This window comes from Panthera pardus, unplaced genomic scaffold, assembly GCF_024362965.1.
Source record: "Panthera pardus isolate Hobbes unplaced genomic scaffold, ASM2436296v1 HiC_scaffold_8, whole genome shotgun sequence".
NCBI lineage: Eukaryota > Metazoa > Chordata > Mammalia > Carnivora > Felidae > Panthera > Panthera pardus.
The window spans coordinates 114,858,616-114,876,382 of record NW_026527013.1 but is presented as its reverse complement, the minus strand read 5'-3'; the positions used below and the strand labels follow the sequence as shown (position 1 = coordinate 114,876,382).

Genomic DNA, 17,767 nt, shown 5'->3' with positions numbered 1-17,767 from the left:
GAGGCATTCTCATCTAAGAAACATATGCTGTCACTACTTTTTTCAATTATTGTTCTGGAAATTTTACCCAAATTGAAGCTGATACCTCAGCCCCTCTGGCCAACTTAGTAGTCTTTAAGTTTCAGAAAGCACTTTTAGCCCATGTGATTAACTAAGCCTTTCTTTGTGTATCTACAGGTTATACATTGTTCCCTAGAAAGAACCAAATCCTCTTGCACAACCTCCCCCTGGGGCACCAATACACAACCTCCTGGCACTGTGATGATGATGTCTGTAGCTGGCATCAAGTCTGCATGCAATCAGGAAGGGTTACAGGCCACTGTGCTCTCTTTTTATTGATTAAATGCCCTAAAGTTCCTTTAAAACTCTTTGGAACAGGCAGAATAGTCAGAATTGGTTTTCAGACAAGAGTTTCCCTTCTCCCCAGATGGCCAGCCTCCTGAATAAAGCTCATATTCCTTTCCAATCAAAATTCCTCCCTTGAGTATTGGCTTTTCAAGCAACAAGTAGCCGAACCTGGGTTTTTTGGTAACAAAATCAGTAGAAAATAAAGATAAATAAACCTAACACTTGTAGAACTAAATGAAAAGATGGCTAGACACAAATAAGATAAATATGAAAAAGCAATTAGCTAACCTATATGTGAGCAGTAAGCCATAAAAAAACACAAATGAGAAAACAAAAAAAACAACCAAAACAACCCATCATAGCAGCAACAAAATAATTAAATGTTGAGAAGTAAACCTAAGAAATGTGAGGGATCTACACTAAGCAGGAATTTGATGTATCATAAAGATACTATTTCAAAAATGTGGTAAGAAGGCAATGTTTAAGGCAGTGAAACTATTTTGTATGATAGTGTAACAGTGGATACACGTCATTATACATTTGTCAACATCCACAGAATGTATAACACTAAGAAAAAACCCTAATGTAAACTATGGTTAATAATAATGTAACAATATTGGCTCATCAATTATAACAAATGTATCACACTTGTATTAGCAAGATGTTACTAGTAGGGGAAACTGGGACGGGGAGAGGGAAAACGGAAACTCTGTGCTTTCTGTTCAAGTTTTTGGTAAACATAAAACCTCTCTAAAAAACAAAGTCTATTAATTTAAAAAGTGGGATGAGAGAATGGATAATTGGAAAAAAATGGTACTCTTCCTCTGGGGAAAGTAAGTACTGAGAAGCAAAGTGCAGTCCTTTTCTCCACTGTCACTTGTGGAAGAGTGTCTACAAGATGAGCAAGAGTTAAGGCAGAGGTCACTGACCATAAACTGCCCGGTCTGGCTCATTCTCTTTTATAATTTTGCCCCAAAGCAGAACATAACTCATCTCAAATGTTTGGAACCAACAGTGGAAGAGGGCTGTTGAAATCCATATGCATAGACACTCCAAGCCCTGTAGACAGAGGCAGAAACTTTGGTAATGCTTTAGTGCCTGCAAATATTAGGGACTTCTGTGGGAAGCGTCCTTCGGTCAGGAAAGGTTCACTTCAAAAGAGGCAAGGATTTCAGGCAAGTGTTGGTAGAATGACCTTTTTGCTCTCTTTACAGGTTTTCTTAGTAGGACTGCAAAAGGTAGGAAGCTCCATGTAAGCTCCGCAGCATTGCAGGAGGTTCTAGCTTTTAACAATGTGTGCTGGCATTAGTAGGAGGCATGCAAACAGCTGTCCCAAATTCTGTTCTTCATCGTATCCCAAGAAGAGGACCAGGGAATGACTAACCTTTGGGTTTATGTAGCTTGTCAACAAGGTTCTGCAATCAGTCCTGCACAGCGTGATTTCAAGTTGGCCCTGGGTATAACTCCCTGAGTAGACTGCAGATTCAACTATAGTTGGGTGGTGGATTTAAATCACTGAAAAGATAAAGGGAAATGGAGCCCTTATTATATGGGGGTAAATCTTCTCGGATTGAGATACTAGAAAAGCCTCAACAAAGCTATGATAAACTCAAAACCTAAGAGAAAAATTAAAAAGCCTTCAGAATCACATTTTCTCAGAAAGCCAAGAAAAACAGCACTGGATTTAAACACACATAATGACAATAAGGCCAGTGGGAAAGGAAAGAAAAAGTTAGACACCAGATAAACAGAGGGAAAAGGGGACTTCTTCCTTAATGGAAACACAGGGCATGTTAGGTCAAACAGCTTTGAAAGGGAAAGCATATACAGTTTGGTATAACTGCTCTTTAAAAGATAAGACTAGGAAAAAGAGTTATTTTTGCTTTATTTATTCAATTTAGGTGATACATACCAAAGAGATATAATGGAGGAAGAGAAATAAAATTCAGAAAAGGCCTGGATCTAGGAAATTTTTAAGAGCTCTTTCAAAGCTAAAGGTAAGGAATCATGAACATAATGACAGGATTGCCCTTAAAGAGTAGGACAGGTATAATAGGTGGTTACATTAAATTCAGATAGATTTGTAAACTTTTGGAAAAGGAAGATCAGCAATAAAGTAGCTCCTCCATTACATAATTTGCAAGGTGGTGTGTCTGGGAAGACAGGAAGGCTACAAGCTATAGTGGAACATATCTGGGAAATGTGTGGAAATAAGACTCTAAGGGAGAGTACTAGATCACATTAAAGGGAAGCCAAATGACCCAGCCATAATCCAAGCCTAAGTTAATACTGAACTTGTCCATAATTGGAATTACTCTGCTGAGGGTTGGCAGTAACTGAATCAATACTGAACACGTGGACCCTCTTTGTTTTCACTAGGACAGTGTCTTTTAAGAAAGGCACTAGAGAAAGAAGAAGCAAAACAAACATTTAGGCCCAAAATCAAAAGGAAAGGAAAAGGAAGTTATTCTGATCTGAATAACGTTAGCTCCACACTATGTAGAAAGGAAAAGATTTAACTTAAACAGGTTAACAACTCAGCTGGTGATGCCTGAAAGAAACAGACAACAGGGACACAGCCCATTTTGACACATACAGGTAACAGAAAGGAATATGTGTGCTACTACTGAGTTTCCAAGGTCTGGAAAGCTCAAATAATGAGGAAAGGTAAGATTCTGAGGAGCACACTGCAAAGGCCATGTTGGTCCCCATAGGCTTTAGAGCAATCAGTCAAAGGCCATTCTCCAGCTGAGAAAAATGGAAAGGAAAAAAGACCCCTTCAGGGGGCAGGATTAGTAGATACAAGGAATTTCACAGCAGGATAGGATCATAATGGGGACACAAGGGTGCAGAACTAGGAGGATCAGAACTGTAGAGAATGCAAGGCTACAGACTGTGCTTTGCCTGACTGCCTGCTACAAATGTGGATCATCCTCTCTCAAAGGACAGAACTCAACTATTCTAGCATTGGGGTGCGAGGAACACAAGGTTGAAAAAGGAAAAATTAAGCTTTTAATGTGCAGGACAAAGGGGAACAAGAGAAATTCTAGAAGACCTGGCAGCTGAGCAAATCCCCCTGGCAAATTGCTTTAAGTACAAAATATCCTATGCCAGTGAAACATTATAATGCATAGACAAAATTCTTCCCTATATGGTAAAGTGTCCCTATTAGCCTCTTGATAAGTGATTCCTCTTAGCTGAGTTTAGAGTCTATAAATTATAGATAGCCAACACAGACTGGCAAGCCAAAAGCCAAGATATCCTGAAGTTTTCTTTGAAGATTCTGTTTTCTAGAAACCGACGTTTCTGTTGTTTTTGTCTGGGAACAACGTGGGTTAGGACTGTATAGTAAGGTGTCAACATCTATTGTAGAGATGGGAGATTTGCTTGTATCTTTTCAGGTTTGTGGGGATCAGGATGCTGTACTCATATTAAGAGTCCTCTGAACCCTTTGACATTCTGAAAACATGTGGCACCAACCACCTTGACACTGGAAAAATTCAGCTTTGGAGGTGCTAAACTAAATATGCGCCAGTGGAAGATAGCCCAGGCTGCAGCTGCTGAACAAAGTCCTAGAACCTACCCAAACACTTAAGTGAATGCTTTTTGGCTGAGACCTGGCATATAAGAAACCAGAGAGGGGTGCCTGGGTGGCTCAGTCGGTTAAGCGTCCGACTTCGGCTCAGGTCATGATCTCACGGTCCGTGGGTTCGAGCCCCGCGTCGGGCTCTGTGCTGACAGCTCAGAGCCTGGAGCCTGTTTCAGATTCTGTGTCTCCTTCTCTCTGTGACCCTCCCCCGTTCATGCTCTGTCTCTCTCTGTCTCAAAAATAAATAAAAAACGTTAAAAAAAAAAAATTAAAAAAAAAAAAAAAAAGAAACCAGAGAGAGCACACATTTGGAACTGCCTTTAATTTTAACCCACAGGGAGATCACAGATGTGGGAATTTAATAATGAGTGGGTTCATAACAGTCAGATTTGGGGGATTTTATATTGCTAGTATGGAATTAGATGGAGCGCTTTAAGCTGTCATTTGTTTCACTCCAGATAATCTGGAAAGCTATGAATGACACCTTGGCTGAGAAAAATTTTAGATGGGAAATGCAAGTGAATTTCCAGTCTAGAGTTAATAGATTATCTACTCATTTTAAAGCTTTCTGGAGTAAAAAATTTAAATAATCTTCCTAAGGTGGTCTGCAGAAGACACATGGAAGAATAGGTATTGATAGAGGATGCCTTTAACATAGAACAAAACACTCCCGGGGCACCTGGGTGGTTCAGTTGGTTAAGCATCTGACTCTTAATTTTGGTGCAGGTTATGATATCATGGTCCATGAGACTGAACCCCGTCAGGCTTCACACTATCAGCACGGAGCCTGCTTGGGATTCTCTCTCTCTGCCCCTCTCCTGCTCATGCATGTGTGCTCTCTCTCTCAACACAAATTAAAAAAAAAAAAAAAAAAAAAAAAAAGAACAAAACGCTCCTTGTACAGGTTAAAAACAAACAAAGAAAACTTAAAAAAAAAAAAAAAAACAAACAAAAACAAAAAAAAACTTGGAAATAAGAACTTATAGCTACTTGGTCCAGTACATTCTGTTGGGAGTTGGGATGGGGCTCTGGTGCCTGAATACTATTATTCAGCCCTCTGAGATTCTCAACTCAGGGAGTTTATGTAAAGATTTACAGCCAAGTGAGACAAAATAAAACAGATGGGTGAGTGCTTAGTAATCCCCACCTACTCACACCCATATACTCCAATAATCTAAATTTTTAAATTTGCATATTCATATGGCGGGGGGGGGGGGGGGAGATAGCGGGGCCCAAATCCACCTTATAGAGTCCACAAGACATATCCTACCTGTCCTCCTTAGCAGATGGAGACCTTAAGTAGAAGTATATGAGTCTCCTTAAAGATAGAGAACTGAGGGCTGAGGGAGGGAGCTGGGTCCATGCGTAGGGGATGGACTAGATGGGTGATGGGTATTAAGGAGGGCATTTGTTATAAGCACTGGGTGTTGTATGTAAGTGATGAATCATGGAATTCTACTCCTGAAACCAATACTGCACTGTATGTTAACTAGAATTTAAATAAAAATTTGGGGCAAAAAGTATGTAAGTCTCAAAAGAGTAATCCTACCATTAATAAAACAACAATGTCTTAAATCCTAGCTTCATTAGAACTTCTCTCTCATTGGGCAAAATTTGTAGGAGAGAGAGAGATGAGTTCAAGATACCTCGCTTCCTCTTTCAGTAAGGTGAAGGTCAGAAATATTTTTCCCAGCCCACACCACACACACACAGACAATATATATGTCTTTTCCTTTCAGGGAAAAGCCTTATAACAGTGGTTTTCAAACTTTTTAAGCAGTAGAATCCATTTTCAAATGATGTGATTACACATAATTTATACAGAAATAATGTTTTCTCTATAGCCAGAGTTAGCCTGGCAACCAAGGGATGGAAGAAACTCCCCTCACTCTTATGCTTAATGATTCACTCACAAATATTTTGCTTCTGATCTCAGCAATCAGTCTCTGGAGGTGGGTTCTGCTAGTTTAGAGATATGAGGACCCAAAAGAAGAATGATTCAAGTGATAGAATCATGTTTCCACAGAATTAGAAGTTAAAACTGCAACCTGGCCATTTTGGCCTCCTCCTGCCACTGGGTAAAAAGAACAAAAGTTACTACATTTGGGTAGTTCTCTGAACCTGGCAATGAAGGGGGGGGTGGGGAACCATTGCTCTTTATGGGACAGAAGATAGCTGGAGCTCAGGGGATCCCCTTGGGTATCTTTTGTCTGTTGGGAGAGAAGAGACCTCTGTGGGTCTCTTGAATTCCTATATATTTTAAAACCCGGACATGTCAAGAAGGCAAGGCCCTGACACTTTTTCCCTGGGCCACCATTTCTCAGGATTATGTTGCCAGCAAGCAACCATAGGGATGAGATACCTTCTCCCTCACAAGAATAAGGAGCAGGCTTGCTTATTGTTTGCTATAAAAATGGCAGATTCCTTAAGCTCAGTGTTCATTCCAGAGCTACAACACAAACCCACTGTGTGTATAATATCCATCTGGGCCCCGGGCAGGTCACCCTCATAGTACTTGTGGGGCAAGAGGAACTGACACATACATACGGATGCTCATAATGCTATGCTGTGAGTAATCAAGTCTATTGTCTCTAATCTAGGAGTCTCATGTCTTCTGCCAGCATCCATTAAAGAGCAACAGGCTGGGGGGCCTGCGTAGCTCAGCTGGTTAAGCGCCCGACTGGCTCAGGTTATGATCTGATTCGTGAGTTCGAGCCCTGCGTCGGGCTCTGTGCTGACAGCTCAGAGCCTAGAGCCTGCTTCAGATTCTGTGCCTCCCTCTCTCTGCTCTTCCCTCACTCACACTCGCTCGCGTGCTCTCTCTCTCAAGAATAAACATTAGAAAAATAAAATAAACAGCAACAGGCTAACTAATCAACTTATAAATATCATAAAATCAAATTCCTGCCTAAGGCTCGTACTGCTAAAGCTAGTAATAAGCATTAATGGAAGACTAATGTGACTTTATAGGTAATACCAAAGGTTCAAGATACCTAGGAATAAAGGATTAGATCATCCCATCAGAAAAAGAACCTTGAGGAGTTGGCTAAAGACAAATAGGAATAGTCAGGGAAGGACGAAGTCATGAAAACAATGCATAATAAAAATATTAAATAATAACAATGTGGCTTGCATTTTTATTTTCATCTTTGCACACACACACACACACACACACACATACATTTATGTTTATTTGAGAGAGAGAGAGAGCATGCACATGCACAGGGGAGGGGCAAAAGAGAGGGAAGAGAGAGAATCCCAAGCAGGCTTTGTGCTGTCAGTGCACAAGAACTCAACAACTGTGAGATCATGACCTAAGCCAAAATTGAGTTGGATGCTTAACCGACTGAGCCATCCAGGCACCCTTTTGCTCTTATATTTATATAAGTTTTAACTATGTGAAACTTTCCCCTTTACAATCAAATAAATCTATTAAGACTTAGGCCTAAGAATCTTGAAAAGACTATAGAAGAAACTGGTATCACCAATAATCCTGAACTTCAAGTTAGATATGGTAAGTGAAAAAGACTGATGACTTTTTTTTTTTAATTATAGGAATGAGAATAAGTGCATACATGTTTGTATTTAACAGCTTGAGGTATATAGATCACAGTAGACATTTGTGGATTCTGGCAACCTAGCACCCAATTTCCTGCTTATTAAAACCCGAAGCTCCCGGGGCACCTGGATGGCTCAGTCAGCTGAGCATCCGACTTCGGCTCAGGTCATGGTATCACCGTCTGTGGGTTCAAGCCCCGCGTCGGGCTCTGTGCTGACAGCTCAGAGCCTGGAGCCTGCTTCAGATTCTGTGTCTCCCTCTCTCTCTACCCCTCCCCTGCTCATGCTCTCTCTCTCCCTCTCAAAAATAAATAAACAAATTAAAAAAAAAACAAAACCCAACCTCCCATTTCTGGAAAATTTTCTCATTATGAAAATGGTGAGAGGGCAATTCTCAGAGCCTCTCATTATGGAAACTAGAAGTCAGTTGTTTCTATTATTCACTTACCAGAGCCAAAACCGGGCAAACAATCTAAGGCCAGTCAATTATATGCCAACTTTCAGGATTTTGAATCTTGAGCAAATGATAGAAAGATGGAGGAAAAACCTCTTTACGGTGGCGGCAGCAGCAGCAGGTAGTCAAGACTGTGCCTACACTGTAATGAACTCCAGGGTTTGTGAAGCCTAGCTAACGGAGAATGCCTGATTTCTGCCTGTTTGCCATGCTTGCTCATCTTCCAGCCTGTGGTCAACATTATAAGCTTCTGAACTTCTTACAATAAATTATTTTGACTTAAGAGAGAACATATTTCTTTTGCTGATAACCAAGAATGCCAGTAGACTCGTTGTGATAACAATATCAACAATATTTAACATTAAATAATTTATCAAGAGTTTTCACATTCTCTCTCTCACTATCCCCAACATCAGTAAGGTAGGTCAGTATGATATTATAATCATTATTGTGTAAATATAAACATAAAAGGCTAAAGAAGTTGACTTGCCCAATGTCACACAATTAGGAAGAGCTAGGATTCAAACCCAGATCTGTTTGATTCCAAAACTCAAGTTATTTCCACTATAGCATATTGTTTCCCATAGCAATGAGTGACTAAAGACAACATGACTAAAAGAAGTTTTATAGAAGATACAAAGACATTTTAAAATCATTGTTCATGATAAAAGCTTACAGTATAATATTAAATTGTGATTGAATTTAAGTGCAATTCAAAGGTCTAAAAAAGAACTAATTTCATTCTGGCAAACCATTTGCCAGTAGACTAACCTGATACCGAGTATAGAATTTATGACATTTAGCATAGATGGCATATTAAGAGTGCCTCTCTTAAATATTAATCAACCACATTTTAGACAGTTCAACAGAATGTAACTAAATTATATACTATATTATTATGTATTAAAATATATAATATGCCAGCTGTTTTAATGATATGAATCTTTGTAATAGATGCCCACTGGAGTAGCTACCCAACTTGTAATTCTCCATTCCCCAGAAATGGAATACATAAAATAAGTACATAAAATAACCCTTTCAAGATAATGTTTGTGCTACGTGACCTTGCTCTCCTTAGCATAGATCATTGATTCAAAGGGTTAACATTCAACCCAAACTAGGTCTATCAGATCCTCTCTCTCCAGGATTTGAAACTCTGAAAGAGAAACAGACTGGCGGTAGTCAGAGCTGAGGTGCAATGAAGGCAGTGTCCTAGAGAGAGGCTAGAGGCCTCTGGGGTTGGCATGGTTCTTGCAGCTCCCAAATCTTGATTTTCTTCTCCTCACAGGGAATTTTAATACAATCATGTCTCCTTTAAGATGTGCTTCTGTATTCATTTATTCAACACACATGTGGTAAGTGTCATGATGGCAGTATGCACTTTATACTACCAGAGTTTTTTTTTTTTTAATTTGGAAGTACATTTTACTTTTTTGAAATTTTTATTTAAATTCTAGTTAGTTAACATATAGTATAATATTAGTTTCAGGTATACAATTTAGTGATTCAACACTACCATACAACCCCTGTGCGCATCACAAAAGTGCATTCTTTACTCCCCTTATTTAACCCATCCACCCACCCACCTCCTTTCTGGTACAGTTTGCTCTCCACAGTTAAGAGTCTGTTTCTTGGTTTGCCTCTCTCTCTCTTTCTCCTATGCTTGTTTGTTTCTTAAATTCTGCATATGAGTGAAATCATATGGTATTTGTCTTTCTCTGACTTTGTTTCGTATAATATTCTCTAGCTCCATCCATGTTGTTGCAAATGTCAAGATTTCATTCTTTTTCATGGCTGAATAAAAAGCGTGTGTGCATCTGTGTGTGTGTGCTTGCATGCGTGTTGTTATCTATTCATCAGTCAGTGGACATGTGGGCTGTTTCCATAGTTTGGCTATTGAAGATAATGATGCTGTAAACATTAGGGTGCATGCATGATTATTTGAATTAGTATTTTTGTATTCTTTGGGTATATACCACTGGTGTTTAAAGAACATTAATGTCATCCTGGAAAGCCTTGGCCACAGAGGAGGCAGGTCCCTCTCCATGTACTCACCATTCTGTCCTTCCTTTGTCCTCTAAAATCTGCTCCCTCCCCCCCACCATTCCATTAAAACTTTATTTGCTAAATGCACCACTTTTCAAACCCAGGAACACTATCTTTTTTTGGCCTCCCTACTACATTTGATACTCCTGTCTCCTCTTCTTTGTAACTTATATCTAGGTTTCAATGACATTATTCCCTGCTGTCTTTCTTCCTTCCACACCTCAATCTCCAATGCACTTTTCTTTCTATCCTTTAAAATGTTGATGTTCCTCTAGAATTTCATCCTGTCTTTTCTTACTTCCTCCTCAATCTCTAGGTGTTATCAACCATACCTATGACATCAACTATTTACTTAACAAATATTTGACACCTATGTGGTAGATGTTGGCAATATAGCACTGAATAAGACAGATATTGTCCCTGCCCTCAAGGAACTTAGTGCCTAGTAGCAAAGACATACATACAAAGTGTTTATCTGTCTAATAAAGAAGATCAATAGGTGAAGGAAAGAAATAGAGTATATCTAGTACATGCCCTTGACACAATGAAGGGCATTCAGGGAGGAAGTGCCATTTATGGTAAGAACTGAGCATGAGTAAGAGGGAAAGAGTTACAAGCACTGATACAACATTTCAGGCTCTGAAGGAAGACAGGTGCCTTGGAGTGAAATGGCTATGAGAACAATGGTATGAAATCTGACTGAAATAGGATGGGATCAGGTCAGACAGGGCTTTGAAGGCCAGGGTGAGGATAAATATTAATTACAAATCCATGGTAATTAACCTCAAAAAAAAAAAAAAAACCTTCAAAAATACTGCCAGCCATCATACCATTTCCACTCCACAAAAACTATTTTCCTCAACCTCTAACTTCATTTTCTTCTTCCTTCATTTCAGCAGATGGTCTCATTTGCTACTTTTCAGAGAGACAGCCTCTGACAGAGGGTCTTTTATTCTGATTCCAAACCTCTCTTCCAACCACTCTTCCTTCCCACTCTGATGAAAGAGAAACTATCCTCCTCCCATGACAGATTACCTTTACTTTAGATCTTATCTCAGGAATCATCTATCAATTATACATTCTGTTTCATATACATTCAACCTCAACATCTCAAATGAATTCTTCCTTTCAGTTTTGAAGCACACTTATATCTCCCGAGTTTAAACACATGAAACCAAACAACCTTCATTTGAACTCCCCTACTCTCTTCTGGGCCAAGTTTCTCCAAAAATATTGTCTCAATGGTCTCATATCCTACTCATGCCAATCTGACTTCCATCCGTCTTCCAATCAAAACAACACACTACAGTCAACAACTCCCCTGTGTTGCTATATCATATCTTGACTTCTCATAGGCTTCAAAATTTGCCATCCTCCTTCTGAAACAATTTCTTCCCTGATTCTGAAAATTCTCACTTTCCTCTTACTCTTCTGGCCTTTTTATTTTGCGGGGGGGGGGGGGGGGGGGGGGGGGAGGGCAGGGGTCTCCTTTATAGGCTCCTTCCTATTCTTTATCCCAGACTCCTGACTCTCCATAGTTTCAACAAAGTTATCTTCTATCTGCAGATAATCACAAATTTACACTTAAAAATTTTTTTTTTTAAGTAAACTCTATCTCCAAAATGGGGCTTGAATTCACAACCCTGAAATCAAGAGTTGTGCACTCTACTGCTCTACCTACTGACCAAGCCAGCCAGGTGCACCACAAATTTATACTTTTAACCCACAACTCTCAAACCTGTCAGTTCATTATATACCTTACTGTCTCATGGCATTGTGAACTGAACATATCTAAAATACAACCTATAATCCTTTCCTCAAAGCCTTGATCCTTTTCTCTAGTGTCTCCTCTCTTGGTGGCTAATGTCATCATCTATCTAGTTATGAATTCTAGAACCCTAGAGGTCATAACTGACAACGTGTATTAAATCCCTCAGCATCGAATCAACCACCATATCACAAGAGCAACAAAAATAGCCAACATCATCAGGTCATGCTTTATTTTACTTTGGCTATCTAATTTAGTCATCACAGCCACATGTGAGAGTTATCATCACCAAGATCTATTGATTTTACCTCCTAAATCTTGAATATGTCATCTTTTCATCATTGCTACTGTTGCTACCACCTTAGTCCAAGGGACCATCTGAGTTACTGAACAACTTCCTATTTGGTCTGCCAACAACCACTCTGAGAGTTCTCCCATTTGGCCACAGATTAGGCACCATCTTTTTCAAAAGAAAAACAAATACTCACAGATCCCTTTTCTGTTTCTGTCACACACACACACACACACACCCCGCATCTGAAGGGGTTTTAGGATAGAGGCACCCCCCCCAATGTCTTATGAGACTATGCATGGACAGTTCTCTAACTACTTCTCCAGTTTCATGTTCGCCATCCTCCCCCTTATGTTCTGTGCTCCAGTCACACTGGCCTTTAATCAGTATCTTGCACTTGCCATTCTATGGTAAGTAGGTCTTTTGACTCAGAACCTCTGCATTTGTTGTTCCATCTACCTAAGAGGCTCCTCCTTAAGGTGCCCTTACTCTTATTTCAGCTCTCAGTTCATTTACCAGTTTCCTGGGGAAATCTTCTTGATGTCAAATGATTTATTCATATGCCCTCACTGTACTATGTTCTTCTCTTTAATAATACCTACCACTGTTGCAATTTTACATTTGTGTGTGTGTGACTGCTTGACTAATGTCTCTCTTACTAGACAAAACCCACATGAAGACAGGGACTGTCTGGTTTTGCTCATCACTGCAACTACACAATCTAGCAAAATGCCTAGCATAGAGTGGGTCTCAATAAATATTCATCTGAAGGGCTGAGTTAGAAAGTCAAACTGAGATAAGGGAATAAATCAACAGTGAGCCAAAAAAGGCAGTGAATCTACCCACCTTTTGGTTTTAACAAGGGGGAGAGAGGTATTATTTACAGGGGAATGTTGAGACTAAGAATAGGTGTATTGGTTTGGTTGGCTTAAAAGCTAGGGAGGTTAAAACATGACTGAATGTTGATGGCTAGAGTCTAGTAGAAAAGAAGAAGTTAAGGGTGCTTAGCAGAGATGCGAGTAACCAACAATATAACTTTTCTAACCAGACTGAGTCAAAGCCCAGGTGAAATCACTGGCTTTAGATGGAAAAGAGGCAGCTTCTTCACGGTAGCAAAATAAAATGTGACAAAATAGGCTTAAAGACTTGGTGGTAGAAAGTTAAAAGTTAGATAGTTCCAAACTAATGTCTTCTATTTATTTGTGATATCACAAGAGGGATGCCCTACTGAAAATGAGGATATAGAGAAAAGACTCAGGTTAGAGAAAAACAGTAAAATTAATGGAAAGTAGGATTGATCACCAGTACTGACAGCCCTGTTGAAATTAGCACTTACCTAGCAGAGGACTGTTCAATAATGGGATATTCTCCAGCTGTGCTTGGAAGCCTTGCACAAATAAGGTAAATTGTCATCAATGCTCTTGGCCAGATGGATGTGAAAAAAAGGCTGAATGTCAAGAAAGCCTGGGGCATTTGAAAGGGAGTGAAGAGAGAGATGATTATCTCCTAAACTGGGCAGACAAAAGGAGAAGGCAGCAATTAAGAATAGGAAGGTCTGAATGATGGGAGTTGTATATGGGAATTGTTAGCTGAATTAAGTAAAACAAAGCTGGTAGAAAATACATGCCCAAGAAGTGTTTCTCTTACTGAAGATTTAATGCAGAGGGTTTAGATTATTCACAAGAGACCCTAAAGAAAATGACTACTAGTAATTAACAATCTTTTTTTTTTTTTTAATTTTTTTTTTCAACGTTTTTTATTTATTTTTGGGACAGAGAGAGACAGAGCATGAACGGGGGAGGGGCAGAGAGAGAGGGAGACACAGAATCGGAAACAGGCTCCAGGCTCCGAGCCATCAGCCCAGAGCCTGACGCGGGGCTCAAACTCACAGACCGCGAGATCGTGACCTGGCTGAAGTCGGACGCTTAACCGACTGCGCCACCCAGGCGCCCCAACAATCTTTAAGAGGTGACTGTACAGAAGCTGAGTCCTTTTAGTTGGTAAATAATCCCAGTTAACTGCTCAGCATCCAGTCTTCAGATCAGTTTTTGGTTCTCTCACATAATTCTCAATAGCGCTTTAACATAAGCTTTTAAATTCTAATTATGCTTTAATTCACTTAACATGAGAAAACTATAAACTACAGTGGTACTTCAAAAGGTCTCAAAACATATCCCTCAAATGTTAAGGGTCTCCTAGACTTCATTAACACAGTGACAGCAACTGGATAGGAGCAGTAGTGACTATGACCCAGGCCTCCTTTGTAGAGCCCCTCTCTAGTGTATCAGGTAATAAAATTAATCTAAACAAAAAGTTAGGGAAATAAAAAGGTGCTCAACCTATTAAGATGCTACAATACACCCGCTAGAATGGCTAACGTTATAAAGACTGACAATACTAAGTGCTGACAAAGATGAGAGCAAAACCCTCTCTCGTACACAACTGGAATGAGCATGAACTGACACAACTTTGGAAATTACAGGACAGTGTCTATTAAAGCTAAATGTAGTGTAACCTATGACTCCACAGCTCTGCTCTTACGTAGTTCCCAACAGAAATGCAGACATGCACACATCCAAAGACATGTACAAAATACACAAAACATTCCAAGTAGAACTTGTCTTTATAGTGCCAAACTAGAAATGACTCAAATGTCCATAATGATGGAATGGATAAATGTGGTGTATTCATACAGTGGAATACTAAGCACAATGAGGATGTACTAAAGTGACACAGAACGACATAATAAATCTCACAAACATAATGTTAGCTTTAAGAAGCCAAGACTCAAGAATATATACAGTAGGATTTCATTTATATAAGTTCAAAAACAGAAAAAACAAATCTATGGTGACAGAAGTTGGAACAGTGGTTGCCTTTGGGGGGGGGGTAGTGATTCAGAAGAGTGTAAAGGGGGACCTCTTGTGTACTCTTCATGTTCTATTTCTTATCGTTGATGGTGTGTTTAGTTTGTAATAATTCAATGAGCTGCACGTTTATGATTTGTATCCTTTTAGTGAATTCTCTACTTCATTGGAAAGTTTACTTAAAAATAAAAGGCTAGAAATGACTGCAAGGATGATGAAGGAAAAGAGGCCCATAAGAAGCTGAGGCTGCTGGCTCTGTACAACCTCCTTGGCCACTACGTATAGAATTGACTGCTATGTTATGGAGAGATGAAATGACCTAAGTCATATTTATCTAAGATCACAAAACTAATTAATGGTACAGCAGGAATTTGAATTCAGGTATTCTAATTTCAGTGTTCTCAAGTTCTTGTAAGAATGTTTCTGGGTGTGTACAGAGGGGTCCTTGTCATCTAGGCACTCATTATCCTGATCCCCAAAGTAATGAAGTCATATGGGAAAGCAAAAAGAGTCACAATACAAAAATATTCACTGAAGAACAAGAACACTTATAAAACTGGTTCTCATTCAAACATTCTTCCTCTGGCTCAGACCACTTTCTATTTCTGCCAATCCCATCAAATGCCCTTGTCAGTCATTCTTGGTGAGTCTCTCCTGTGTTACGTTAAACAGAACAATACGAGTACAATGTACATCAACTGCAAAGGAAACTGCACATCTTGCAAAAGGATTCCATGAAGTTGGTGAAAATTGTACTGGAGAATACCTTAAAAACATGCAAAGCCATTGACAAAAAGAGAACCCGCAGATTAAGATCAGTGAACCACTGTGGAAGAGATCTCTGGTTGTTCTAGCTCTATTTTCCCCTACTACACAGTAACAGAATCCTGATTTTTCAGTAACTTTATTTCTAGTTTAACAGTGGATAAACAGAGGTTAACATAGTCTAAAGCTAAATCTAAGAAATGGATACAATTCAATTTTTGAACCCAAACAGTTAAACATACAATCCCCTTTTCCTCAAGTAAACAGCTGATGCTGCAACCCAGCTGCAACCTATCTACATAAGGAATGAGGCAAGCTTTACAATGCTGGAGTCCACAGATGAAACCACCTCTCTGGGGATGGGGGAGGGGGGTGGGGGGGGGAGGATTGCTGGAAACAAATTTGAGCACTGGTTAACTGTGTTCAACTACCCTTTAGGAGCACACACTTGTTAAATGCACCAGTAATTTGAAGTAACCGGTGTTGCAAATATAAAAAGGTTTACATGAAAGGAACTTGAATGTATACATGAAAATAGATACATTAAAGTCAGGTACATACAATACTGAATGCAGACATTCACGGTGACTTCGGCACAAAAGCCGGGGAAGATTTAAAGGCATTCAGACAGAGATCTACCGCATTCATGCACCATGCCAGGAGCTGATGAACAAAGACAAGATCCCTGCAGTCAGAGTTTGCTTCAAGAAATCAGAAGCTAGGATCTTCTTACAAATCTCAAATTCCTGTACTGTTCTCCATATTCCCATCAAAACCACTAGATAAGCAAACCAGGTTTTGCAGTTATTCATACACCCTGCTTTTGTCTTCTTTGGAAACAGGACCACAGTTACAGAACAGAAACATTCCCACATCTAAGAAGCCTATTTGCTATAAATAAAGCTTACGGTAACCAAGTGACTTTTCTATACTTATTGGTATAAGATGTTATGGAATTAAAAAAAAAAAAACCACCAAAAAACCTCTCTTGTCTACATCCTCCGCGTTAAAATCCGTTCTTTTCATCACCCACCTTTCGCCGACGTGAAGACGGTCATTAATGCGCCACACGTCAAGGACAGAACAAAGAGCTCCTCTTAATAACAGAGGCGCAGAGGAGCCTTAAAAGACTGCGCGGTATTTATCGGTGACTGTTTCTGCTCTAAATTAACACGTACAGGAGGATTTGCCTTCAACTAGCTCCACCCGGGGAACACAGACGAGGGGCGGGGATCCTTATCTAAGAGTAGCTGATTTCAGGCCAGCAATGCTTCTCCCTTCTGAGGGGGCTTCGGGCTGGGCTGTGCCAATGGGCTTCTTCGCACGAGATCTCACGACACCTTAACGCGGCGGCTCGCCAATGGAAGGATCCTCGCCTCACAAAGAGATAACTAGGGCAGAGCTGTTACACAACCGATACGCGATGCCGAATATGCCAGCCCAGGAGTCTCCCAGGAGCCTGACTTGCGAGCCACGCAGCACCGGCAGACGAGGAGACGCTTCTGCTCGACAAATGGTTAACGCGACCCTCTACTAACAGCAGCTCGGCTGGCGTGCGAAAATGGAAGGAAAGGCGAGGACAGAGGAGAGTCGCGATCACCACCGGGCGCGGTTTCGGCCCAGGGAGCCAGGGGCGCGAGTCCCGGACCCCCTCCCCCCTGGCGTCCGTCACTCCCACAAAGGCGGTACCTGTTTCCGCATGTTATTCATGACGCCCATGAAGCCCGCCAACAATTTAGCTTCTTCTCGAGCAGCAAGTTTCTTCTCGGTCTTCTTCTTGCTGCTCTTCTCCACCCCGGAGGCTGCCATCCTCCGTCAGCTCCGTTCACGCCCGGGGCTGTGGCCGGGCCGAGCGGCGGGGGGCTGCACGCTCAGGGCACGCCGGGGCTTCTGCTTACCAAACACCGCGGCCGGGACTGCGGCTGCAGTGCCCTGCTGCCGGCGCGGCCACTGCGGAAGGACAAGGCCTGGCGGCCCCCTCAGAAACTCACCGGGAGGCGACGTCGCGGGCTCAGCGGCGTCCCGACCGAACTGGAGCCGGGATGAGGAGTCTGCGCACTTCGCTCACGGGGGCGGGGCA

At 40.8% G+C, this 17,767-nt stretch overlaps 1 protein-coding gene across 6 annotated transcripts in view; it reads right to left on the bottom strand.

Moving 5' to 3' along the window:
- Positions 1 to 17,767, bottom strand: part of KLHL7 (kelch like family member 7) — a 69,276-nt gene extending 51,509 nt beyond the window's left edge. The window contains exons 1-2 of one of the 6 annotated variants that reach the window (XM_019443592.2): positions 17,679 to 17,715; positions 1,733 to 1,863 (exon numbers count right to left, since the gene is read on the bottom strand). Coding sequence is in view for 2 of the 6 variants with exons in the window: in XM_019443588.2 (XP_019299133.1) it covers positions 17,377 to 17,496 (120 nt within the window). In the remaining 4 variants the exon portion in view is untranslated. Of the gene's footprint in view, positions 1 to 1,732; positions 1,864 to 16,248; positions 16,351 to 16,720; positions 17,335 to 17,376 lie in introns of those variants that run through there. The other 5 variants (XM_019443591.2, XM_019443589.2, XM_019443593.2 and 2 more) reach the window with 5 other exon arrangements.